The sequence below is a fragment of the Cyclopterus lumpus genome, chromosome 13, assembly GCF_009769545.1.
Source record: "Cyclopterus lumpus isolate fCycLum1 chromosome 13, fCycLum1.pri, whole genome shotgun sequence".
Classification (NCBI taxonomy): Eukaryota; Metazoa; Chordata; class Actinopteri; order Perciformes; family Cyclopteridae; genus Cyclopterus; species Cyclopterus lumpus.
The window spans coordinates 4,206,189-4,232,280 of NC_046978.1; the positions used below are offsets into that span (position 1 = coordinate 4,206,189).

A 26,092-nucleotide genomic window follows, 5' to 3' on the forward strand; every position below is an offset into this window, starting at 1 on the left:
CCAAAGACAGACAGGATCAGACAGCCATAAGAGACAAGGTTTACAAAGTAGAAATGTAGAGACGAATGGTTCGTCAGTCGTATAGCAGACGTGCCAAGGACTTTACAAGGACTCTCAATTCACCGTCTTGCTTGTGGTCACTTTGACATTCAGACAAGGAGAACCACACCACAGAACCTACCATTAATTAATCATCTGTGTTAGTAACGAGCCACGGCCGTCTTAAAGGCAGGAGAATGCTTCAACGTCATACAACATGTCATCGAACCACCTCGGATGCAAAAGCCTTTACGGTTGTTCCGATTGTCCACATTGAAAGGCGAGTTGACAAACTGGTCGTCGTAGACCAACATGTATGTCTAAAACATAGAATAGGACATGGATTTTTCTCTCACTCAAGGTGTAAAGGGAGGCCTTTTTTTTAATAAACATACTATTTTTGGGAAATTATTGCCTGACACCCACGCGACTCAGGCTAACTCTTGCCCTAAATGTGCCAGGAAGTCCTGTATGCTCGCGGTAGGCCTCCAGCTTGTTCCCTTCCCTCACCACAGCGATGACAGACACACTGAGACACGGTTGGCTGAGCCTAAGTGCCCAGCGTCTGTCCCATTAGTCGAAAATAAACACGTCCCATTAGAAAAATAAATAACCCTCACTCGGCTTGGTAAAAACAATGCTGCAGTGTATAATGAGGTACTGCATGCAGGAAATTTCATCTATTTGTAGTCATGGCCTGGCCAAAGGGACTATTATCATTATTGGGCCCCGAGACCAACCAGACAAAGAAAAGTTTGGTGGGTCAGCAAATGAATAAATTCCTGTTTGGGAGGCCAAACAAAGGTCAGACATATGTGGCCAGACTGTGGTCAGATTGTTATACCGCTTTCTCACCAAATGAATAACTCGCTCTATTCTACCGGAGCGAGAATTATTTATGGACTGAGCAGGAAGAGACACAAGAATTAAAGAAAAGATATTTAAAAAGCAAGGTTTAATAGCAGCATTCATCAAGACTCATGAAAGCTGACGAGCAACACTTTTGGTGTCTTTTAGCGCTCCTATGCTAACAAAATCTGTCCATCCGTTAATTTGTACGTCAGTCATTCACTTAAGCAACAATGACCATATTCAGTTCCAGGCTCAGGTGTGACATGAACAACAACTGAGGAGGAGCGCTGGCGAGAGTGCGAGACATTAAAGCAATGAAGGGTTCGGTAGATCCTGTCGGTCAGACAGAGAAGCACAGCTGGTCTTCCTGATGATTAGTTGATGACTTGTTTGAGTGCATGTGAGAGGGACCCACATGCGAGGGCCGCTGCTCCACACTGCTCTCATATGGCAGTTAACGCTACACTGCCGTTCCCCCTCAGGTAAACACTGTTTCGCCGTTGTTGGCCCCGTTAGCACCGCTGGCTTACGAGCTGTCGGCGTGTTAAGAGTCACAGAGGCAATCGAAATGCTCCCAATCTCGGGTCTGGCAGCTTTAATACCATCAAACTTTCTGGATTACTGTCAAAAATGACAACAAAACTAATTGTTAGCTATAATCCAATTATGAACCTGTATTTATGTATTAAGTATGAATATGATAACGTAGATATAGCAGGTGTAGCTTTTTAAAGATATATTAGGCGGTCTGAGACTTAATTGTTCACAGTCCTTTTGAACCTTTTAGAGTAAATTTACTTGGCCACATATCATTGAAGATTATTAGTTTTATAGATAATGAGAATAATCCTTTTTTTTGTGCTGACATGAACCAAATGACATACATTTATCAAAATGGTGCACGCCCACGAAGCACAAAATAATCCAGAAGGACAGATTGGTGACTTTGTTTATGTCTCCATGTCCTCTCGGTAAAGTAAGTTTACCAAAGAGCCAGCTTTTGTTTCTTTAACATTGTGTAGGGACATACAATTACTTTACATTCGTATAAACAATATTAGCCTTTGAAACAAAGTTTAACAGAACTAAATGCTCAAGGTCAACAGATTAAATGCAGTACTGCGATTGGTTATCACAACACTGGATTTAACCTGTTTCCCAGTTATCTTCTCTTTTCAGCTCCCTATATTTTACCCAAAAGTAAAACAATCTGGAGGAATAAATCAAATCAATATGTTAATTCAATGTGGGTTTGAGTAAACTCACCTGACAGTTTCAAATGTCTCCAAAACACTCACTTGAGTCCTTCCCCTGTAACATTAATCTTAATTGCACCACTGTGACCATTATTATCTGTCAATAAACAGTTTCAATATACACTCTCTCTAACTCTCTTTATGCTGGATTTGATATGCTCAATATTCATCTCATTATATTTTTTAAGTCTTCATCTGTTTCCATTTTCTTTCATTTGTTGCTTTCTGCTCAGGCTTTCTCCTCATCTACTTTTCTTCCTCTGTGCCTCCCTCCCGCTCCCCCTAAACAAACACACTGATATATCCCAAACCCAAAAGAGGACAGGGGAAAACAGAGCCCCTAGAAAATGCAATATTTCTGTTTTTAATATCGAGGTCTATAAGATCAGGGCAGAGATGGGTTCCATGGCAATATGTTTATTTATATATTTTATAAGGAGGGAAAAGAAATCTGCCTATCAGTGTATGTATTTGGGGGGCCTGGGCCACTGTATCGGAGCACATCTTATATGAAAAATAATGTTGTGTATGGCTATACTTTTATATATAATGGCAATATGGGATCAGGGCTCTTTTACAATGTGCCATACTTCAGGCTAGGGCTAACAGCATTTTATGGCCCGCCAGCAGTTCATCTTCATGTCTCAGGCAGGCAGGAGCACTGCATAATAATGTCGTTTCCTGCCCCCAAATGCTATTTCACAGGCCGAGGCTCATTTCTCAAACTTCACCACTTTTACAATTTCCCAAACTTTTATTCCCGTCATTATTACCAACAAGATTTCATTACGTATTTAGAATGTAAACAAGTCTGAGTAATGACACTCCCCCGTCTCCCTGGAATCATCCCCACTGATGGCTCTGCTACTATCTCACGCGCCGGTATTCATATTCACACACACACACACACACACACACACACACACACACACACACACACACACACACACACACACACACACACACACACACACACACACACACACACACACACACACACACACACACACACACACACACACACACACACACACACACACACACACACACACACACACACACACACACACACACACACACACACACACACACACACACACAAGCACAAGCACAAGCAGTTGGCCCTCATACAACCATACAAGAAGTACACATACAAATATAAACTGCCCCAGCCAAGATACAACTCAAAGGCAGTAATTTACTACCCTGTGTGCATGTGTGTGTGCGCATGCATTTATGTCTTCCTGATAAAAGGGGAAGGCGGTGGGGGTGAAGGGGGAAAGACGGAGTTTTATACTCAACTCACATAAATCATGTAGAAGAAAAATGAGCAAATGTGCAGGCTAACTCATCTTCTCCCCATCCGGAGAAAATGAAATTCACTGGAATACCTATCAAAACTGCAATCATCCAGAGATAATATCTTCTTTGGTCTATCTGCACTTTCCGATTTAATTTCCTCCATGCCCTTGACATCCAGCGATACCATTAAGATGAAGCACATACAGTAAGGGAGTAGTTCTCACATTTTGATATATGAGATCTCAACGCTTAATGTAATATCATCATTTGAAAATTAATGCAATCTTTCTTTTGTTTGGGGGAGAGTGCTTCTTTTTTTTTAAACACTCAAACGGCGAGCCAACGCGAGACGGGCGAGAAGACGGAGCGCAAGACAGTGACGAGGACACATGAAAAAGAGACAGAAAAAAAAAGTGATATGCGAGAGAGGAGGGAAAGACTTTGTATTTTGTGGAGCCCCCCCCCCTCCCCTTCTTCCCTGCTAGAATGACATGCAATTACGTCTGGGTCTGCCCCGAGTCAGAGGTCACTCAAATTACTCCATCATTTAGCCGCGCCGCCGAGATGAGAGCGAAAGAGACCACCCCACCCCACTCACATCCTCCCCACCCCCGCCGCCACATCAAATATCATGAAATCATTAGTGTAATAAGCATGGAAATCTGTTTGCAGATTATCAACACCCCCCGCCTCCCCTTGCCCTCCTTTATCTGCCCAGAATCTCTCTCTGAGCTGTTTTTGCCTCTTTATCCTATACAATCATATTAGAGAGGAAGAAAGACAGACAGAGAAAGAGAAAGATACGGTGAGAGATAAAGAGGAAGTGTTTAATGAGACAATTAAAGATGGAAAATAGAAGAAAGAAAAGAAATGATCATTTTAACATTCTGAGCTCTGAACTCTCTTCAACTTCTTGTATTTTACGCAGCTCAAAGTCAACTCGCTGCCATATTCAGTCAGTCATTCAAGAGGGTAATCACATTCTTGGTGTGTGAGTGTGATGTCCTCCTAGCTACAGCTGCTGGTGCTCATCCGTCAGTAGGCCAACAAGGCTATTCGCCTCAGTAAACTCTTCAACTCGCCGAGGGACACGGGGTCGCCCCAGCCATCAGCCATGCCTGAAGAAAGCCATGTGCAAAGCATCCTGGTGACGCTACCTTTTCAGATGGAAAAAACTAAACACACTTTGTGACGCAGAGCATATCGTCAAAGCAGTACAACATGTTCGCATACAATGAAGTGGCGGGCGGCTCCCGGGGAATCAGAGGTCACACTTTAGAGGACACAACGCCCCCCAAACTTTGTAATACTTTGCTCCACTGATGGAGAACCCATAGACATCAAGTGAAGCAAGTTAAATAGTGAACCCCGTCTAGTAATACTGATACTGTCTGAGAAAAGGTTTAAAGGCCATTTAGGCAACACAGGTTTGAAGAATTGTCAAACTTAGTGCCAAAATTACTATATATATTAGTAGAGGGACAACTACACAACACTGAAATTACATTTCTCTGACAGCAGATTTAACAAAGAGTCAGATATGGTAATGATGTTTACTGATTGTGTGAACTACAGTTAAGTAATACTGCAGGAAAAATGAGGTTTACTGCTTAACCTTTGAGACTTAAGGGATCATTTTAAACTTTATTAATAGCGCAGAAACACTTCAAGGTTGTGTTACAAAATAACTCTATGATTAAATTTAATACAAGAAAAAGTCAAGATGGATACTGAACTTGCAATATACTGACTACATTATAATTTGTCATTTAATACTGAGACCTATTTTTTTTACTTCATCAATCTGGTGTAACAATGTAATATAACCACGATTAAAATCACAAACTTGAAAAGGGCCTTCTCAATGCTTTTACAAAAAGGTTGACTATGTCCCATCGAGACGTAACGCAAGTTCTCAAATGACAACACAGATGTGTCATTTCAGTTTTCTATGACTCGTGACCTCAACCCTGAAACCTCAAACTGACCCTCCTTTTCGGCTCTCCTCTTCCGTTCTCCCTCTCCCCCTCCCTCCTTCCATCCTTCCCCGAGCAGTGTGTGTGGTAGAACGATGAGTACCGCTGCTGATTGAGCCAGTAATCCTGATGAGGCTGATTCCTCGTGTATTGATTGAGCTGCTGGCTTTCCAGTACTTGGCTCTTAGAAGCTGTACATCTGGACTGATTAGCTGCTGGAGGCCACCTCTTTCACTATCACTCCATTTCTCCCACAGCAAGGAGTAGCCCAACTCGAACTTGTGTGTGTGTGTGTGTGTGTGGGGGTGTGGGTGTGTATGTGTGTGCGCTTGGACGTGTATGTGCGTGTGTACAAAAGCAGAAACGAACGCAGAGCGCCGCTGGGAGCAATTAACTTCAGTCTTTTTCTCTGCATCACTACCTCAATCTGCTGAAATACGAAAAACAAAAAGAAAACAAGAACAATAAAACAAACCTCAGACCACATACACCTTAATTGCATACCTAATTACCGCACCAGTCATTCGCTCACACTGTTAACTTAACAGGAGGCGGCAACGTTAGTTTTCATCATGAAGAATCAAGCACAATAATTATTTTTTAACTGAAGCTTGATTGTCACATCAGTCTGAAAGTTTCCCTTTTTTTTCTTGTTATTAATAAACAACAGAACAGTTTACGACTGCTATTGCAAATGATCTAAATCAATTAAAAATAAATTCCTTGATAGAGACCAGGTCCGAGGTAGCTCTTCAAGAGGATCATACGACTTGAGCTTGGTGACAGCACGATAAGTGTCAATATGGTCGATGCACTAATCTTAAGAGCAGTACATCAACAGAACGTAATAAATGCCTGTTTAGAAATCTGCAGGGATCTACAGTATGTGCCAGGTACGGAGGGAAACAGCGCTTTCGAACAGCCCTGCAACTCTACCTCAGAGGAAGACGAGCTCCATTATTTACAGTTCTCTGTCCCGAATCGTAATCAGAGTCTTGCGCTCCACAGGCAGCCGACTACTGGGGTGCAATCTCCCCATGAGCATAAACACACCCATAAATTCAAACACTCAGTATTCAGGTATTTAAATTCCCAGATATATATATATATATATATATATATATATATATATATATATATATATTCAAAAAAGATACACTGGTAAAGATATCAATGTGTTTTTGTGTGTGTGTGTAAATGTTAAACACTGAGAATCAAATGCAAACATGTAATGATATAGTATTATAGGTCCACTAGAACTTGCCAATAACCATTAACACAAACACACTAATGTGAAATACTAATCCCAACTGTGTGTCAGACATTCTAGTTTGTATTCCTTAACAGTGCTACTGTTCTCTATAACTTAAACAAATTGGTACAAAAATACAATATGATACACATTTATAATTCAAGGTAACTTTGGAGAGTGTGAAAACTGTGGTCATACATATAGTGTACATAATATCTCTCTGCAATATCTACTGATCCAGTATCACTAATGTCTTATGGAAATTAGTTCACATTCCTCCACTTGCCTTTCAAGAGGAAGACTCATCCCAACATGAGACACACGTTACCTAATGTCAAGATGTAACTGCCAATACACATATTGATTAATACTGTTTATGCAAGTAATCCTCTCTTGAATAATTCAGACCCCCCTTTATGGAGTACCACATCAATCACACCTCCAGACCTGACCATAGACGTCTCCAAAGCCAAACTAGACCATTACTAAGTCGTGCACTATGTTTAATGTACGTCATTTTATTTAAGTATCTGAACTGAGTGAGAAATCTATGTACGATATAGTGCCCTAAAAAAATCCCACAGTGGAACTAAAAGTAGGGGGCGGTGAATTAGAGAAAGAGGGCGTGGTTTGAAGTCCCCCAAACAGCGCTACGTTCTCCATCTCACATGTCATAAGCGCAACACACACGCTTTAAATAAAGAAGTGATAACTGTCTTAGTACATGTAATCATAGCTTTAATAGCATCAGCACTTTTGATGTAAACTGTAAGAAAATTACAGACAAAATCACTCCAGTCTTTTCCCACTTCAATCAGAGTTCAATAATATGGAACAATTCTGCGACGCTGAGATCCGAGGCCAACTTTATCTGGTCTGCCGCTCGCTCAAGTGAAGAGTTACTGCGAATTTCGGGGTCAGTCATTTGTGTGGCATATTCAGGGTCATTTGCGTAACGTGGTGGGGCGGGGGGCCATTTGCGTAAGGTGCTGGGAGCTGCAGGTTTAGTATGCAGGGAGGTGAGGGAGTGAGGGCATGTGACATCCACAGAGAGCCAGGACCCTCGCTGACCCCTGTCTATAATTCATCCTTCCCACCCAAAAAGAGGAGCGAGAACCTTTTTACTTTGTTGCACGGCTTTCTGACCCCGTATTAAAGCGAGTAGCAAGAGAAACGCTGGAAACGTTGGCTATTAAATTTTCAGGGCTGTCCCGGGAGAGCGTTTCCAGCAGGCTACCGATTCATGGATGGGAGAAGACTGAGGAAAGGCCCCATGCTGACAGGGAGAGGGAAAAGGAAGAGGGAGAAGGAGAGAGGGTGTGTGTAAAAAAAGGTTTAAAGAAAAAGATTTTTCTTTCATTCATCCATGAGCAAACGGGTACATGTAGAAATCCATGAAAATATCCACAACAAATTGCAAAAATTATCAGAATTTGGGATGCATGATTTGGGATAAATTTGGGATAAATGAAACGCTAATATAAAAAGGTGGACCAGGCCCTAGGGTGCACACTCCCCTGCCTCTATCCCTGTTGTCTATGTGTACTCTGTGTCTCTCTCTCTCTCTCTCTCTCCCTGCCTGTAACTGCAGGTATTCAGCTCCAAAGCTGGAGGTTTCATTAGGAATGCAGATATCAAAGTGTGTGTGTATGTGTGTGTGTGTGTGTGCGTGTGCGTGTGTGTGTGTTTGTACTGTGGGGATAAAAGTGGGGTGTCAAATAGAACTTACCAGATGTTCTAATCTGCCTTTGATGTTTGCGGCGTCCCTGCAACACAACAACACATTTCCACTACTGTAAATAAAGCGCAGACACAAAACGTCATTAAAAAAAAAAATACACATAAGAGAGACAGAAGAACAAACTCGATTCAAGTGTGTTTGAATGAACTAATAAATATTTTAACCATTGTGTGCAACAATACCTGTAGCTAATTTTGATTAGCTGAAATGCATTTTTTCATTATTAATTATATCAACCCATTATTTTCTCAATCAAATGATTCATTGTTTGGTCTATATTATGCCAGAAAATGGCAAAAGGAAATGCCCATCACAAATTTCCAGAGCCTAAGATTAGAAATTAACGTACTTGTGTCTGACCATTTATTTTCATAGAAAATCAATATATATATTCATATTCATTATTTGGAGAAGCTGAAACCAGTAATCTTATTTTTTAATTGTTTCGATTGTCCTGTATGTTCTATTTAGTTGATAATTGTTCCAACTCTTACTCTACATAAGCACTGGTCATAAACATCGTATTGATTTTCTTTTCAGTTATGAGAAAAAGAAATTGATCTTCATGACATCAAAAAGGTTTTTGTAAAGCAAAAGGAAAAAAAAAAAAAAATGATCCTAATTGTATCCTTTCCGAAGTACTGTGTGCGATTGCTACACACCAGACAGAGGTTAGCTAATATTGTTGCCACACATAATAATAATTGCCAAGTACAGGAAAAGAATTCAAGAGTTGTCTTTGAATTATAAAAACATTTTTTTAAGTGCGTATGATCATCAGGCTAGCACCAGCAGAATGGCGAGCCATGGAAGTGGAAGAAGAGGAGGGGGGAGCATTTGGTTTTAAAAAGAGCAAATTGGCAGTAAATAATAGATGCTATTTTGGCACATTTCAAATTTGCAGCAGTGGAAATCAACAGATCAAGAGAACACAAACCGTCCCCGTCCCCGTCCCCGATCCCTGCACCCCCATCCAACTCTGGCCCCCATTACTGACAACTCCACCCTGGCCGTGGGGTTTCACAGTGTGTGTGTGTGTGTGTGTGTGTGTGTGTGTGTGTTTAGAAAGAGGAAGGCTTATCGACAGGCTTCAGTTGCTAATGCAGCCAGCAGCATCACAGTGTAAATCTACACCATCTCTAAAATTACATACCGTCTAATCCATCCCACCCCCCACCCCCCACCCCACATCCCTCCCTCTTTCCTTCCCTCCATACCTCTCTCCCTCCATCCATCCCTCCCTCCCTCCAGCTATCCTTCCCTCCATCCAGCCATGCATCAGGCCAGGTCCCATACCCAGTGTGACCACAAACCTCGGGTGTTCCCACATCATCAACATTTCTAAATAATAGGATGAAGGAATGACTGACATGCTAAACTTAAATATTCACAAAAGTAAGAAACAACCAGAAAAGAAGTGGTGAAGAAAGGCTGTTTGGTGAGCCACATGCAGACAAGTCAACCACTTAAGGCAAACTTCATCCAGCTATAATTACATTACATTCTGACAAACATCCCGCCACATTCATTATACATGACGGGCGCCCGGCAACCAGACAGCGAGACATTTGTTACCGTGGTGACAGTGTGTGTAATCCGCTAATGAAGCACAATTAGTGAGAAACAATCTAACACAGGGGAGACGCAGCGCTCGATCCTTCCTCTGCCAGTATTTTCCCTTCGCTTATTTTCTTCCGCCTCTCTTCCTTCGCACTCTTTTTATAACCACAACTTTTGTTTTGTAATCCTTTCTTTTATTTTTGTGATCCAACCTTTAATAAACTCTTCACTTGCATTTAATCCGCCACTCCGTCATCTGTTGTCTTGACTTCATTAAGGGCAAGCTGTCCAGCACTGTCCGCACCAGGGCCGAAGGGATCACACTATCCATTAGATGCACACAGCTGGCACACGCACACACACACACACACACACACACACTCCATTTTACATCCTCATCTCTCTTTTCAAAACATCATATAATCTGCTGAGGTCTTCAGGGACAGCGCTTTCCTTTTCTCCTTATCTCACTCCCTCCCTCCGCTCTCTGTGCCTTCAACGCAGAGGCAGCATCGATTTCTGAATTACACCACAATATTAAATAATTAATATACTTGCCATGATTGATGTTTTGCATTAGGCCAATATTAGGTTATCAATCAAAATCCACTTGGTTTAATGTAATAATATTGAAAATGTGTCAGTGCCTGTTCATCCAATTTGTAGTGGAGGCAAGCCAGATAGTAATGGTGGTGTAGCACAAGGCCTCAGAGACACTGTGGCCTGCTTACTACAACCATAGGAGCACATTATAGCTCTGGCGCCCCGCGGGAGGGAGAGGAGGGAGTGATGGAGGGAGAGATGCAGTGAAGACATGGAAAGACAGGGATGAAGTCAACAGACAGACATCCGTGATACGCTGTGACAGGCTTGGCATGATGAGAAGGTGTGACAGTCCAATCCTTTATTTTAGTTTTCAATCAATACATTGAACTTGTGGCACGTTAAAAAAAAATTGTACTGACGCAGCATTCACATCAGGCGGTGATACGCGCACAATCGTATACCATATTAGTGGACAAGCAATCTTGAAACACGCCAGCTATCGGTCTCACGACGGTTGAGCCTTTGGGGGCAAAGGACTTTACGTCTGGGGTCCCGTTGTAGCCAGCGGATATATCCGGGCCACGACCTCTTTTCCGTGCACTGCTCATTGTTCACGGTCCGATTATCATCTTGAGATGCAAGAGTGGACAAGTAGCCAGTTTCCAAGCTGATTCTTAACCATTAAAAATCTAATTTATCATCAGACGATAGCCGGTGGGTTCAGCGATTGTATTTCGGCCAATACGTTCCGCCTCTTTTCACACATGGACTGTTTTCTCTGCATTAGAATGAAGAATACTCAAACATGATTGGTCAATACGCTTCCGATGCCAAAATCTGGTCACGTTGCCAACAGATTCTGTTTATAAAGAGTAGAGGACGAAAGCAGGACAGCAAAATCATGTGAGGTTGGCAGAGAATACCGGCTATTGTAACTGTAGAGTTCCTACGGTAAAATATGTGTTCCAACTGTTGCTTCCTCACACTGGAAAAAGTTGTTTACGTTTGCAATAGAATATTAAGAAAAAAGCTGGATTTTATAGCAAAATGCCTCAATAGAATGATTTCAGAAAATAATTGTACTTCATATATTCGATTCCATCGTAGCAACAAATTGTCTCATGCATTCCGTCTGTTTGTTTCTCCCATGTTGTCCAGAAGGTGTTCTCCGTCTCGAGATACACCCACAATGCTCATGTATTGCACAAGGCTGCATGTCAGCTCTGATACACACATGTTCAAATGCGCAATCTAGCAAAAAGCTAGTTAGATGAACACTGATCTTGGACCTGAGCTCTAGGAAGTGGCAAACGTATTCTTGAGGCAAGCTTTGCCTAAACCACGATACAAGTGCAGGGCAAACGCAGCACTGCAAACGAAAAAGAGATTAAACATTGTACGCTTTTGGAAATTTTAGGACGCACCTTCTATGTCAGGCAATATATATATATAGAGAGAGAGTTGCCAGTCGTCACTTTCTACATTTGGCACCACGAAGATCGTGAAGCTGGACAGGACATGCTGCATTATTACCTTTCTGGGAACCGACTACCTCTCTTTTACCATCAAATTAGCTTCAAGAAAGAAAGAGAAAGAGAGCCTGACAAAGAATGGCCAGTGGGAGAAGGAGGGGTCAGAGAAAGAGAGAGTAATGTACTGTTGTTCCAGGAAATGGTAATTAGTTATCTGAGGTCAATTAAGTAAAACAAGACAAACAAGTGTGAGTGTTAAACTGAGCCTTGGCAAGGTCAATATAACCAATTTAACATGGTCACTGGATCCATCACAGTGTGCACTTTTCTGCTTTCTCATTCCAGCTTTTTTTTTTTTCAACCTCGCCTCTCCTTCTTTTAATCTTATTTAATCCACTTCTTTAGATTGCATATTTGTTCGTCCAACCCGCTTCTGGCCTTAAATAGTCACAGTGCATGTTTTGTTTCACTGTGTCCAAACCCTTTTCTGTCTTTAAATAGAGTCTTTAAGCTCTTGCCTCATCTTACCTCCTGTCCTTCTCTGTCTCTCCTCATCTCATTTTGCTCCCTCCCAATCACCCTCCTCTCTCCCCCTCACCCTCCCAAACCCCTGCACTCCTGCTAGAAGACAATTAATTACAGAGCCGGTATCAGAAGAGTTGTCATTTGTGGTCAAGTTTCTAATAATTGCATTAGGGTCTTCAGGTTTTTCTAAGATGCCCACGTCTTCTTTCCCTCACCCCCACTCTTTCTCTTCCTCTCCTTACTTGAACCACCCTCCTCTCCCCTTCCACTCCTTGACACCGCGAAGATAAATATCTTCAGTCAGTCAATGGCGGCGAGCGACAGAGGGACTTAAAATGCAGAGGCAGTCATTTGATTCCCAGCTAACAGAGCTTTCCATTAGCCCAGCACTCATCAGCCATGCATTACCTCTCAGGCCTGCTGTCCTGAGTGTGGAAGCTTTAACCCTTTCACTGCCCACTGCTGGCCAGGTTTATCACGTCATATCAGGCATACTTTGACCGGCTTTCTTCCACTGGCCCTATTTGTCTCCTATTTGTGGCCGCAACAACTTAACGGTCCTTTACTAGCAATGGCATTGTGGGAGCAGCAAGAGCAGGTCAATCAAAATGATTGCCCTTTCTGCAATCCAGTACTATGAAATACCTTCTAATTTAAGGATTAAAAAAATTATTAATTAAAATGTCAACACCAATGGTTGTTTGTGTCACAGCAATGGCTCCATCATACTCTATATATAAAGTATGGGGAGTGAAGAGTCGTAAACACTATTGAACCAGGAAATCTTACGCTGACCTTAAAGCAACATTTAAAGTATACTTTTAAAACATTAGCACATTTGAACTCACCCACACTCACTGCAAAAACAATTGCTCACCTGTTAATCTCACCATCAATATAGCAAGACTTCTTTTAAGATGACAAGTTTGACAAAATCCTTTTCTTTCCTCATTAAGAGCTGCTACTAATCATTATTATTATTATTAATCATAAGTGATTCATCTGATGATGGCAACAATTGCTCAATTTGTCTGACACTTGAAACAAACTTTATTCATCGTAGGGAATGGTTGGCATAACTGCTGCAAATATATGACATAATCCACTAAACAGATTAGCAAAATAGCTAAAAGTTGAATTATTTGTTGTTATTATCACGTGAATGCAAATGCGGAAATCATTATCATTCAAAACAGCTGTGATATTGTCGTTACATTTCAATAAGTATGGGTCCAGATTAGAATAAAGCTGTGTTGGACCACATATAACTTTTTATTGGGGAAAGAATACAAACATATGACCACGTTGTAAGCACCACTCTGTTTCTTTTTAAGTGGACCTATTTCTTTTTGTTACAAACCTGAGCTGCAGAAATAACATTTTGGCTTACAGCAGCCTCTCAGCCTGATATCAGTCAGAGATAGTGAGCAAAAGGAAGACAGGACACTGTAACGCTATGAAGAAGACATCACTCAAAAGATTGTGTGTGTGTGTGTGTGTGTGTGTGTGTGTGTGTGTGTGTGTGTGTGTGTGTGTGTGTGTGTGTGTGTGCGCGCACCCCATTTGCCACAGTTGCATGCCTTGTCAAGCGTGTCATTGAGCATTCATATGTTGTTTGACTGCTGATAGAATGGCAGGCATATTTATTAAAGAGTCAATGTGATGGGGACACTCACACACACACATACATAAAACACACAATGCACTAATACACAGTCCACATCAGTGACATCTGCCTGTTTAACTAATAGAAGGCAAAAGCTTGATAGTAAGCAGTCAGGGGACACACTCTCTCACACACGCACACACAAACACACAGATACAGGGAGCTCAGCTTTCCCCCAGGCCTGATTGCCATCTCCATAGCTCCTTTTTAACAGGGCTGCCAATTGAAATTGAAATTGTATTCTTCTGTGTGTACTATCAGAGCTACCTCTCAGGGTTTTATACAGCTAAGAGGAGGGCTGGGGGGGGGGGGGGGGCACACCAAACTCTCAGGAAGGGATAATGCAAGGGTAAGTCAGGAGCTGTCACTCTTCCATGCAGAACACACGAGAGGGAACAAAACACAGACTTATGCTTCTATGCTTTCTATGTAATTCGGCATGCGCACACACACACACATGCACGCATACAACCCCCACCCCCTTTCCCAATGGAGGGGGCTTTACTTTAGCATAATCCCAAAATGGTGGAGAAAAGCAGTCCATTAAAAAAGGGGCTAACAAATTCAGCACTTTATGTTTCTCTGAAGGGAGGGTTAAGTGCAGTCAATAAAAAAAAAGTCAGAAAAGGAGGAAGAAGAAAGGAAGAAGCTGATTTATGGCTGGCCTTTCTGCTCTCTGTGATAAACACACACACACCTGTTCATATGTGGCCCATATCTGACACCTGGTCATGGACCCCGCTCAAAAGAAAGAAAGAGAGAGAGAGAGAGCTTGAAACACTTGTGGAGCGGAATACATTTCTTGAAAAGTTGCGAGATTTGAATCACTAAACATTTTCATCTTTGTTAAGAAACAGGTGTTTTTTCATTCTGCACGTGGGGTACATATTTGACAGAACTACAGTTAAAGCAGTGCCTCCAAACCAAAAAGCATTTGTTTATCCTTTACAGACAAGTTGACTCATTTCATTTTGTGCCACCTTCAACACCACTGTTGAAACGATGTGGACATTATTAGCATAATTGATCAAAAAAAGGGACGGGCAGAAGGGTCCAATTATGGAGATGAGTCAGTGTTACAGATCAAACAGTTTTTATGTGAACTGTGGACTTTCTCTCCTAAATAGTTTATTAGTGTCTTCTATTTTAAATCTAAATCTGCCAGGCCAATATAGCAGCCGGTATTAGCCTATTGCAGATATATCGGTATCGCTGTATATGTTGGCTGATAAAAACTAGGTTTATGGTAATTTAGAAACAGTTCCACATTACATAATGTGTCACCAGAGAGTACTGACAAGTTTTTGTTCACAATTAAATAATTTGGGGAGTTTAAGGTTCGCTTAATTAAAAAATATTATTGCAAAATGAGCAAAGCTTTCACATACCAATCTGAATCTTATATTAAACCTGGTTATCAAAATATGTTTTCTGTCAAATTTGGGATATGAAAGATAAAACCTCCGAGCCTACTTTAGGCAGAAGGGCCCCTGTGCTTGAACATTTATTTATTTTGCTATTAAATAAACAAATCATGCATCAGCAGGTCATGGTTGAGGAACCCCCTTCAAGTCATTTTGAGACAGCCGACATAACCGTCACCCAGATCGGTTCACACACGTATTCAAGCACACGCGCAGCACCATAGACCGAGTGTGTGCCCCTGCAGACTGTCCCTCTTCCTCGCCCACACAAACCAACTCGCTGCTGAAGAGAATTGAATGCTGGGGCCAAGTTTGAAAGTAAATTGACTTATTTTCCGTGTGTTACATAGAGGAAGAGTGGGACAAAGACAGAGAGACATGGAGAGCAATCAATTTCCCTGCGGTTTCTTCAATAGCCGGTAGTTCTTTTCATACCTCCCAATTAGAACCGTTCCTAATCAGAAAAATACCTCTCCGTTATTGAGACGGAAACAATGACACTCCCCAACATCTCTGCCTGCTCTAAAACTCTATGGATTTCAGTACTGGTACACAAAGAATAAAGCACCGGGCTGTACGGCAGGGGGGACGCTTGTGTTAAAATCACATGTGGAAATCTTTTGGCTCTCCTCGTGGCCCCAGAAAAACTGATGGGGAACAATGGCAGCCCGACACAGCATCTGTCATGGCACAATATAAAAAGATGATCCTGGCACAGAATGGACAAAAAAAAAAAAATACAGAACAGGGGAGAGGGAGGAAAACGGGGGAATGGAAGGGGAGGGCCAGGCGAGAGGTAATTCATTTGCAAATCAGGCCCTGGCGCTCAGGTCTATTTCAAGCTGCCAGTGGGTGCCAGGAGTTAACAAGGTAATCAGTTTCAATCCTGCCCTTCAATTGTACATCACACCCTCATCCAGAGAATACCCAGGCCTTTCTATAGGGGCAAAGAGGGGAAATAGCAATCTGGCTGCCGGCTGGCTGCACACACACAACACAACACACACACACACACACACACACACACACACACACACACACACACACACACACCTGAAGACAAGTGTGTACAAATATACAGGCATATTTGTGCCCACACACACCTACATAGTAAGTTTAATAATAGCAAGTATCCGCAACAGGTCCATATAATTAACTGTACCTAATTGTAATAATTGTTTAAAAAGTCTTTCAATCAGACAAAAATACCAAATATTTGTTTGTCCAACCCAACCTAAGGATTTATTGTTTTTCTGTCTTGTATATGAATATAATTTAAATGCCTTTGAGTTCTGGGTTGGTGGGGCAAAACAAGACATTTGAAGACACTGAGAAAAGTATATTTATCGTAGTCGGTGTGTTTCCTCACATCAAATTTTTTTACTGAATATATGAAGTTGTCCCTGTATATTTGTCAGTTTGCTTGTTTTTAGTTGCGTCAATGCCGTCAGAGCCGTGTTTCAAATTACTACTCACCATGATGTCACAAAACCATCCATCCATCCATCCATTTTCAATACCGCTTATCCTCATTAGGGTCGCGGGGATGTCACAAAACCTCAAAGTTATTAAATCATGCGCTTTTCCGAGCAATATAAGTTGTTACAAAGGGACCTGGGAGTAGTTGTAGGTCATACTCGTCATGTTTATAGTAACTTTTAAATATAAAAAACTAATTTTAGAAGTCTTCCTTTTCCAAAAGAAACCTCCATATACACAACGGGTAACAAGGCTTTTCTCAACCTAAAACAAGACAAGCAAAACAGTAGAAAGAAAAAAGCAAGCTGAATGTGTCCTAATCCTTTCTTCCTCTCTTTAGTGTGTGTCAGCTGTAACCGGCTGGCCGAGAGGCAGTTAGCCCCGGTTAGTCCCTTATTTGCATAATCAATATGACAACCTTATTTTTCTGATGCAAACAGGATTTTACTGCTGAGCTGTGTTTGTTGATGTGTGTGTGAGTGTGCCCAGTCTGCTTCTGGCCAGCCTCAGTCATGGCCCTCTTTAGCCTTAATTAGATTAGGCGCGATTATCCCGGCTCTACCTTACAAGTGTACAGGCGGGATAAAGTGGCCACAAAGGCCAGCCTGTCACAGGAACGGGGCTCTGGTCTGCAGGTTATCAGGGTCCAGGGAGACACACCGCGTACATTGTTATTCATATCATCTCCACACCGTTTTCTACGGTGCCTTTTTCACTCCCCACCCTCCCCCCATGTCTGTGGTGTCAAACTGGCGTAATCACTGGCCAGGGTAAGTCTCTCTTTTCTCTGTCTATCTGTCTGTCCGTCAGAAGACAAAACAACATGGCCCCAAGCGCTCTGCGGTCTGGCCTACAGGGAGAGATGTCAGGAGTGGGAGAGGGTGTGTGTGAGAGTGTGTGAGAGTGTGTGAGGTGGTGTGTGTGAGTGTGTGTGGGTGTGTGGCTTTAGACTTCAAGGAAAAGTGGTACAAAGAAAAGTTCACCCAAGTCTCACACTAATGCAGATAGACGAACAAGCACAGCCCGGACTTGCATGCACATACAGATGCGGAGGGCAGAGTCGTTGCTACAGCAAGGGATGCTCCGATCCCACTTTATCAGGCACGACAGCAACACCTGGGCTTTGGCTGTCGGCCGATACAAAGAAGCGCTTAGATGCCAGTGTTTAATTAATAAGCTGTACGCCCCACTGCGGAAGAGAATGGGATGATTACTTTATGTTTAAGGAAAAATAAGGCTTGACTTGCTTTCCTTACGTAGTAAAATAACATGTAACATTGTTATTTATTAACAAAAATAAAAAGAATAAATCGTATACCAGCAACTCGGCCCCACTGTCATCGATTCCCGATCCATCTATTTGAGTGAATATCAGCCCGATATCGATATCGGTATCTTCCTCACTACTGCTCACATGCAGGTAACTAAATCTTACTCTGACAACCTGAATTTACTTTCATTCAATTCAACACTTTGTGTGGGTGTCAAACCTCAACATGTTTTGGTACTGAATGTCTGGTCAGATTTATAATCTTGTTTACTTTGATGAAACAAGTGCTGATATAAATTTAAGACCAATTTATTAGGCACATTTCTTGTTTGCCTTTTTATGTTTGGACCCTTGAGAACTTTAGCTTTGTTCAAAAAACGTATGGTATCGGTAATGGTATACTAAATTTAAAAATGATACCCTTCCCTACTCAACTTAACTGTGGTGTATGTTTACCTGCACAAATGGGCGTGCCGTAACATTGGGTCCAACAGCATTATTCCTTTTGATTCATGTGTTTGATGATTTGCTATGATTTTCTGAAATACTCTATTCCACATAGAGCTCAGAGCTAACGGCTTCCAGTCCGTCTGCATTGATGAATGTGTATGTGGAAATATTTTCACTGAAGATTAGACAGCAGCAACCAAAGTATTTATACACAACTGTACATACTTTCCATGCTGTCAATGAGGGCATAGAAAGAGGCAGAAACAGGGAGGCAGGGGTACAATAAAAGGAGTAAAAAAAAAAGTTTAATGATAGTACTATATATAGAGGAATGAACAATGTATGAAAACCTGTAAAGTGAGAAAGGTGCATAGGAGCAGAGGAAGAGAAAAGTTTCCAGAAACTAAATGAATGAGTGTACGGTGATGTGTTGACTGTGTTTTAAAGGATTCTTTAATATATTCCCAAACAAAGGTTTCTTGTAAAAACACATTTGCCATATTGTGACCCGTCAATACCTTAAAATATCCCTTTTAATGTTCTTTGAATGATTTTAACCATATTGGCTAACCCCAAACACAGCTGTCAAATCATGTAAAACAAAAATGGAAGAAGAAAGAGTCATCAGTGTGAAGTGTGTGTGCAAGTGAGTGAGACATAAGGTAAAATAACTATTAGAGGACTGCAGGGGCTCGGCTGGGGAGACAGAGCACATGAGTGAAGGAGAGCGAGAGTGAGCAAGACATTAGTACAAATGAATTAAACATTGGCCCTGAGATCTAAACTTGAAAAAGTGGCAGGCTCAAATGGGGGAGGAGGGGAGGAGGAGAGGGGGGCTTCATAACTTGGCTACTTAATGATCAATATGAGCTGCGTTTCTGTGACACAAATAACTACTCCCCTCCCTCAGTCGTCACAACCAATCATACATGCGCTTGTATGATTGGTAACTGCACTCATAACTACGTTGTTTCATTTCTGTGTGAAAAAAAAAACTGAAAAGAAAGATGGCTGCTGATCTGAAAGCTCCACTGAGATTGATTGTTATATGCTCCTTTCAGGCCATATTTACTTCCACAGCTGAGTCTTGGTACTTAACTGTGTGTCTGGAGCGCCGTTTACCCGGTCTGAAGGAGGTATTCTTGTAATGATCAATGCCATTAGGCAAGACCTGCAGAGCTGTATGTCTGTCTCGGAGCAGCAGAGGTCATGACGAAAGGTACTCTCTGCTATCTGAAAACTCTCCTGTACTCGATCTTTCTCTCGCTGTGTTACTTTGTCTGCTCTCTCCGACTAAAAAGCACATCTCTCTATATAATGTATTCTCAATCTCATAAAGACTTCAGTCTACACCTCCCCTTGCCCATGGTGCAGATGAATAAGTACTGGATACCAGAGAAAATTAAACATTTACGGCGTGTACACATCGTTCCCCATAATAATCTTCTCTTTTAGCTCCACTCCGATTACTCCAACCAAAACGATCTGGCTTTTACACCGCGAAAAAGAGAGAGAGAGAGAGAAAATACTGAGGGCAGAAAAACATATTTTGTCGACAAGCACATTTACATAACCCTCCTAAATCGGAGCTGGCCTGTCATGTTTGCTGCTCATAACCTGCTGCTTATAATCCTGCCTGCATCCTCCTCTGATCCATAAAGCTGAGCAGCCAGCCACTTCAACAGCAGCCAGGACTGCCATCACAAGCTGCTGCTCCTGCTAAGACAGGGCCGTAAAAAGAGGAGTGGAGAGGGGAAAATAAAAGAGAGGAACAGGGTAATTGGATTGGGGGGGGGATCTTCTATTTGGCCGGGTCTGGTCTCTGTCATCGCGCTCCAGGCCTGGCTCCTCTCAGTGCCTACAGCAGGTCTCTAACACACACACACACACAACAGAAACGCTACCCAGTTAAGGAGGCAGACTGTCCTGTGTTCCGCTAAAACCTGCAAGGTGTCTAGTGTTTTTTTTTGTTGTTTTTTTATGTGTGTCAGTGTTTGCATACTCCTCTCACAACTCACTAAATGGTTAAACATATTACAGGGCGCACTATGTGGATTGTCACAGCTCTCTATCGCTAGCTCAGTGTGTCTCTCCTGCGATTAAAAGTCTCTCTCTCTCTCTCTCTCTCTCTCTCTCTCTCTCTCTCTCTCTCTCTCTCTCTCTCTCTCTCTCTCTCTCTCTCTCTCTCTCTCTCTCTCTCTCTCTCTCTCTCTCTCTCTCTCTCTCTCTCTCTCTCTCTCTCTCTCTCTCTCTCTCTCTCTCTCTCTCTCTCTCTCTCTCTCTCTCTCTCTCTCTCTCTCTCTCTCTCTCTCTCTCTCTCTCTCTTACTGTAAATTAGTGACTGCATTATCTGAATTAAATATAATCTATATAGTATATGCCATTTATATAATTGTAACAAACCTTGAACAGTGGGTACCTTTAATCTAACTATAATAGATTATAGTCTGGATTGTGTGTCAGATTATGCCCGTCATTGTTCAGGGTTTAATTAGGATACATTTGTCAGGAGGAAAATGTTGCTTGATTGAAAGTTTTTTAATTCACATATTATTTTTCATAAATAAATAATGGTCTAATTTGTTGTAGGTGTGAGGGTCAATTGATCGTATGTACCATCGCCACAGCAACATGATCATCAGATTTTAGTTATATTTGCCGTTGAAGAGCCATTAGAAGTCGCGTCGACAGACTGGGAAGTAACAACAAGCTACTTGATTGAATACTGAAAAAAAGATTTCTTAAACATTGATGAAAAATGTGTGGTCTAGGGGTCGAAGTTAGATAGGCATTCTTTAACATTATAGTTCTTATATTGTTTACCCCCTTATGCCCTAAAGACCAATACAAAATGAAGTTTGTCCTGCATCACTGTATAGGTCTTAACAAGATATTCTTCTACGTGTTTGTGTGTGAAAATAAATGTCCATCTCATGAAGATGGCCAGGCTGTTTCCTATCCAATCTATGCTCATTATCTGTGTGGAAAGAAGCAGCTAATGACTACATACAGCCATGGGCCAAGAAAAACTACAGCTGCACCGCTCTGTGTGCGCATGTGTTTGTCTATTGGGACCTGTGTGTGTGTGTGTATGTATGTGTGTGTGTGTATGTGTGTGTGTGTGTGTGTGTGTGTGTGTGTGTGTGTGTGTGTGTGTGTGTGTGTGTGTAAGCGCGCGCTTGTCCACCATTCGCATGTAGGCATCACTCCCATCTCGCCCAGCCTCATCCAACCACCCAGCCCCCACCCAAACACATGCACACCCACTCCTCTTCAGCTTCACCCATGTCTTGTCTTGCTCCTGGCCACTAGGCTACCCCCCTTGACACACACACAAATAATACACACACTTACAGCTCATTGATTTAAGTCAATGTGAGTGTATCCTAACCTTCCGAAGACGGTGTTTGAAGTCTCTCTTACCTCCACAGACCAGCTCCCAGAGCCAGACACAGCCTAAAGTCCTGCAAAAGTGCAGACAGACACACAAACACACACACACACACACACAAGCAGCCAGTGGTCCCATCCACACCACCCATACACACACTCCCAACAGGCTGAGAGGATGCCGCAGGCAGGGGCTACATATGCGCAAACACACACACAAACACACTTACTTTCTCTGTGTATTATCAACACTAATGAGCTGATAGATGTTCAACAGAGGCAAAGAAGCAGACAATCATTTCCTCCGAGTGAGGCAAGGAGGTAGCGAAAATCAACAGCAGTGAGTGTGAATGTGTGCGCTTCTGTCTAGGGTCTTGTTTTATTTTCTCTTTTCCGCACAGCCGCTAGGCTTCCAGAGGTTAAGGCTGAGCGATGGAGCAAAGCTAGCCAAACTGAGGCCTACGGGTCCGGCCGGGGCCCCGTGTGGTGAGGTTGGGCTCCGTTTAGCTTGTCAGGGGAAAACACAGTAATGAGAGGAATTACTAAACAATCACATTCACAGAGAGAGCTGAGATTGGGCGGGTTGGTGGGGACGGCTCTATGGACAAAAGTGTCACGAAAACATGCTTTATTTTAAAAAATGAACTATTTTACAAGTGTGAACTGTTGCTCTCGCTAGCAGAGAAAAACTCCCAAATGATTCTTTCATAGACAAAGACATCAAAAAAGGCTTTAATGAAACGTAGTCATTTCATGTTTCAACCCTAAGCTCATTATACCAACTGCAGTTTTACATGCACAGGGAAACGACGGCTGTCTGATGCCATCAGAGGTCTCCACACTGCCCTCTGTGCCTCCGCTGCCCAGCCTCCGCCCAGTTCACACTCAAATGACATGAAATTGAGTCAAATGGACCTTCCGTGACCCAGCACAGTCAAGGAGTTCAGCCTAATTGGACAGACCTCTCAGATTGAGGACGTGGAGTAAGGAAGCCAGTCCACGGTCTTCCACTACCTTGGTGATCCGTTACAGAGGAAAGCAAAGAGGTTGACACTGCCAAATGGAAAGGGTGAAGACGTCTCTTGAAAGCAGACAAATTCTTTGACGAAGGAGTAGACTTTGAGGAGCGTGACGGACATGGAAATGGAAGGAAAAGGATTGCGAGTTTGAGTGAATCATGAGTGCCCCCAAAAAACAGACTTTTCTTCGATCCATAACCAAATTCCTTAAAGCTTGATCAAAGTCTCAATCTCTGCAGCTTAATTATGCACAAACCTTTAAAAACACTAACATGCAATCCAATACTATTCTTTAAAACCTCTCACTTTCTGTGGAGAAACCGCTGTCTGATAACTGATTCCTGCTTGTTAATTACAGGCGGGTGTTGAGTCTGAACATCAGGTGAAGAATGCCGTTACATTCAATACTTCTGTCATTGTCTGTCTGGGGGCCGGTGTGCACTTGTCAACACAACACACCGATTGTTCCGCCCTACAAGCTAGAAGGGCACTCAAAGAGCCCCAATCTTTGTCAAGGTCACATGGACCATCTTGTATCTGCCCTGTGATTTGAATCTGCTCCAGAATTAAATTTCATGCTACACCCTTCTAACAAGTTACATGAAAATCGGGCCAGTAGTTTTTCCATAAACATAACCTCCTAGGCGGAGGTAATAACTTTCATCAAATGAAACCTGACCTGACTCGAGCCACGCAGAGCTAGAAAAAAAAGAAAAAAGTACCAGGTCCACTTGAGTGCAGATTAAAGCTATGGTGTGTGTGTGTGTGTGTGTGTGTGTGTGTGTGTGTGTGTGTGTGTGTGTGTGTGTGTGTGTGTGTGTGTGTGTGTGTGTGTGTGTGTGTGTGTGTGTGTGTGTGTGTTCAGTCATTCTATATGTTTTTGAGGAGAGATAAATGTGTTGTACATTATATTTCAATGAATCCCACAGGGACCCAGGAGATGTTGAGTGGCTCAGCTAATTAAAAGAAATATCATAATTAGGTCAATATTTTTTGTAAATCAACATATTTGTGTTTTGGAGGAAAATAAACAAATAGGATTATAAATTGATGAGAAGCTGATCTTTATTAAATGTATTAACACAACAACCAATTAATTGCCACAATGCCTCAGTGTCCCACCAACATGCGTGAGTGCAATGAAGAGTGAATGAAAACTAGCTAGCAGAGAAATAAATATAGATCCCTAGAACTAATGAATAAATGGTGTTACTTTCTTGCTAGTTAGTGCTGATGAACTTGTGCACATCTGATAAGGGTGGGATCCACTTAAATAAATAAACAATATGCACAATACACAAGTAAGACTTCCTGTTAATACATATATCAAAGACAAACACAAACAAACAGTTTTAGTGCTAATTTAAATTCTTAAATTGACCCCTTATGTTCTCTCTGTAAATACGAAGCCAGCGGATTACACAGAGCAAAGCTGACCTTCTGACCCTGTACACTAGTCTGGGTAAACACACACACACACACACACACACACATCCCCCTACAATCACCCACTTAGCCTTTGCCACTAGTGAAAGGCAACAAGATCTCTTAACAACAGCTCGTCTTTTTCAATAAATTTTGCATGAAAACATGCCGCTGGAGCACCAAGTTGCCTGCTGTCATACTAGAGGAGTGTTAAATGTTTAATGACGACAACACCACACACAAGCGCGCACACACACAGAGTCGGTGTCAGGGTGCCGCTCTGAGGGGCCCCTCTTTCATCCTGACAGACACTATAAAGCTCCTGAGCTTCTTCCCCACCCGCATCAACATCGCACTGCTTTACTCCTCTCCTACCACCCAGCAAGGAAACCTGGATGTAAATGAGGTTGGTGTGTGCGTGTGTGTGTGTGTGTGTGCGTGTGTGCGTGTGTGTGTGTGCGTGTGTGCATGTGTATCAGGGGCTTACATAAAGACCCTACCCCCATCACCATTAAGAGTAGAAGAAGAAGAATAGAAAAGAAAAGAAGTGGCTTGTCATCGACAGGATATACTGCAGAACGCCTTGTTTTACATATTCCTGAAACATCTCACCGATAATGCCTTTCTTCTGCTGAAGAAACTCTAAACTCATGTGGGAGCCACCGGGGAATAACAGGAGCATCCATGTCAGGCACTTTCTGGACATTGATGACATCATAATGTCCACAGATAGACCAATGTCATTTTAATTTGACTTTTAATGTAAAAATAAAAGTGGAAAATGTTTTTTCATCATGTCACAACATATGAATCAATCTAAAATCAACCACACATCGCAATATAATGTATTTTTATGTAAACGTCACATTACTTTGACTTACTGGAGCAGAGCACATGTTTAGTAATTACCCAACACTGTTAAAGTGAATGTAAGTATGGTATGTTTAAAACATTTTTTTTTTTTAAAACAGTATTCATTTCAACAATGTATACCTCAACAACCCACTGTGTTTCTTTCTCAAACTAATACGTTAATTACAGAAGCAAGAACCTTAAAATGTATTCTGACCCAAAATAAAACATGTATTCATGCTATAAATGGTAATGAAGTCATTTTTCCTGAACAAAAAAGCATGGTGCATGTAGTAAACAGCCAAGTAACCATCTTCAATACCCATGATTAAGGAAATCTCTTTGTATGTACTGTATATGTCACCTGGTATGATGGCAGGTGTAAAAGTTCAGAGAACCTCGAGCTGCCAGGTGCTTGGAAGAAGAAGCTCCGAAGCCAGAGATATATAATCAAAAGTATTTAATCATAACAAACAAGGATCGTCAAGTACATACATGGTCCCGGCCAGGACGCGCTCACGTGATTCCGCTTCCAGTCTACTGGCTGAGCACTTCTCCTCGAGCACCTGTCTGGCGCAACCCCGTAAGAGACCAAA

The 26,092-nt window shown here is 42.1% G+C and overlaps 1 protein-coding gene across 1 annotated transcript in view; it reads right to left on the minus strand.

Annotated features, from left to right (window-relative positions):
- Positions 1–26,092, minus strand: part of rsrc1 (arginine/serine-rich coiled-coil 1) — a 106,011-nt gene that overhangs the window by 57,404 nt on the left and 22,515 nt on the right. The window contains exon 5 of the mRNA XM_034549092.1: positions 8,407–8,443. Within this exon, the coding sequence (XP_034404983.1) occupies positions 8,407–8,443 (37 nt within the window). The remainder of the gene's footprint in view (positions 1–8,406; positions 8,444–26,092) is intronic.